General features: G+C 42.7%; 1 protein-coding gene across 1 annotated transcript; it reads right to left on the reverse strand.

Moving 5' to 3' along the window:
• LOC107094355 (uncharacterized protein C14orf93 homolog) lies at positions 1-986 on the reverse strand. The gene is made up of 3 exons (XM_015389910.1): positions 626-986; positions 418-536; positions 1-309 (listed from the first exon to the last, which is right to left on the reverse strand). The coding sequence occupies exons 1-3, from the start codon at positions 846-848 to the stop codon at positions 1-3; spliced, it is 651 nt and encodes a 216-aa protein (XP_015245396.1). The 5' UTR covers positions 849-986.
• Between the last annotated feature and the right edge of the window lie 981 nt (positions 987-1967).

A 1967-nucleotide genomic window follows, 5' to 3' on the forward strand; every position in this document is an offset into this window, starting at 1 on the left:
TTACAACTCCGTGAACTGTCCATTTTTCTCCTCGGGGTTGGAGGTAACTGGCAGCATTCCCACTGAGGCAGGTCCGATGTGCAGACGCCTACTGTGCGTGGCTCTGTACTTTGCCATCGCCTCTAACCGGGACTGCAGCTTAACACAGGGTTCAGAGAGATCCGGCCTACAAAATGGCGGCGACCGTACAATCCATCCAGAAACCCCGCCAACGACGCCATCTTCTTCGTCAGACATGAGGTCGACGGTGGCGGACTTCCAGAGTTCCACTTCCTCATCAGCTAGCACACTCTGCCTGGATTCCAGCAGCTGTAAAAAAAACAACAATGAATCAGCACTATGCGATGGGATGCACTGCGTATGGACACAACACATCTAACAATGCACCTGAAAAATAGTCACCAAATAAAGTCTTACCCTCTTTCTCTTTAATTGACTCCGAGCTGAATGCTTGGCAGCTTCCGTCCGCAACGTGTTCTCTGGCTGCGTATGTCTGAAGCTCCTGCGTACCGTCTCATAATACGTCTTACAGGCAGCTGGGAAACAAATGAGAGTGGTATGAATAAAAATCAAACGCAAGTCACGCAACCACATTTTAATAGACAGTAACAATTGTGGTGCTTACCGTTGTCTGAACAGTCAGTCGCTGGGTGCATTTCTTCCATCACTTCTTTTTCTGGGTCCTCGGACTGCATTTCACCTTCATCAATCTCTCCAACTCCAGGTTGAACATAACTCCTGCCGGTTGGGTCATGACTGGATAGCAACAGGCTCCGTGCGTTATCTGACCTAGTCCTTGTGTTTTTTCTCCCAAACTCCATTTTTGAAATAGAGCTTTCTGTGGTCATAATACTGTGTATTAGAAAGTGTAGTGTCGCAATGTTCACAGAAGCGCCGAGGTCTTTTCCTCTTTGTTAGAACTTCCATCTTGCAACTGACTAGCTGGCACACCGGTTTTGTTTGATAGACGCGAGCTCTTCTTCTTCTTCTTCTACCGCCCCCTTCCAGAATGGAGTGACGCGAGCTGTGCTAGCGAGTCCTTCCTTATAACAATGACCTCGTAAGTGATTGGAGGAGCCTGAACAGCCTTCGACTCCTCGTCCAATCACGTGTGAGCTTTTGAGCACTACTAGTACTCGCGAGACCAGCATATAACCAGACATGTTTGTGTTACTAAACTCAGAAGAACTTTATCTACAGTTCCTGTGTTTAGATTTTGGGTTTTCTTTATTGAAATCAACGCCCTTTAATCAGCCGTGTCAGTAGATGTGACAGCTTACAACCTGGGTTTCTTATGTTTATCATGTTTGAAAGTAGGTTTACTTCTTTAAAGAGTATACAAATGCAGTGAATTTTTCTGAACTTTTATTTTCTTCTTAATGAGACTTCCTATGATACTTACTCAGTGTTCCTCATAATTAGGTTAACAATGATCTGTCAGATCATTTACTTTAAATATTTCTTAGTAAATTTCAAAACCCTCCATGGCTGCATCTTAATAATTCTAATGATTACACTTCTTTTAAACTTTAAAACAACTTTGTTTTAACCAATACAACAGCATGCTTTATATATCCTCGTCACAATCTACAACAATTATGTCTCTAACAATGAATGTCCATTTAGAGGATTCTTTTGGTTGTAAATCTTGGAAGAGATTTTAATTAATCATAACTGTTATTCAAAACATTAACAGAGTAGTATGAGTATGGGCATTGCATGCAATTTCTAATGTGCCTACTTTTCATTTGCATAGGATGAGTATGAAGAGGACGAAGTTGTGGAAAGCCTTGATGAGGAGCTGAGTGAAGCCTATCCTCACATACAAGATGGGGAGGGGCATGGAAGTGATCAGTCCACAAGTGAAAAACCAGAAGACTTGTTGATGAAAATTCTGGCCATGATGCTTTTGTCATGGCAAGCTACCTTCAAGATTTCTGACAATGCCATCACATCACTTCTTCTGT

The sequence above is a fragment of the Cyprinodon variegatus genome, unplaced genomic scaffold (genome assembly GCF_000732505.1).
Source record: "Cyprinodon variegatus isolate N-32 unplaced genomic scaffold, C_variegatus-1.0 Scaffold480, whole genome shotgun sequence".
In the NCBI taxonomy this organism is placed as follows: Eukaryota; Metazoa; Chordata; class Actinopteri; order Cyprinodontiformes; family Cyprinodontidae; genus Cyprinodon; species Cyprinodon variegatus.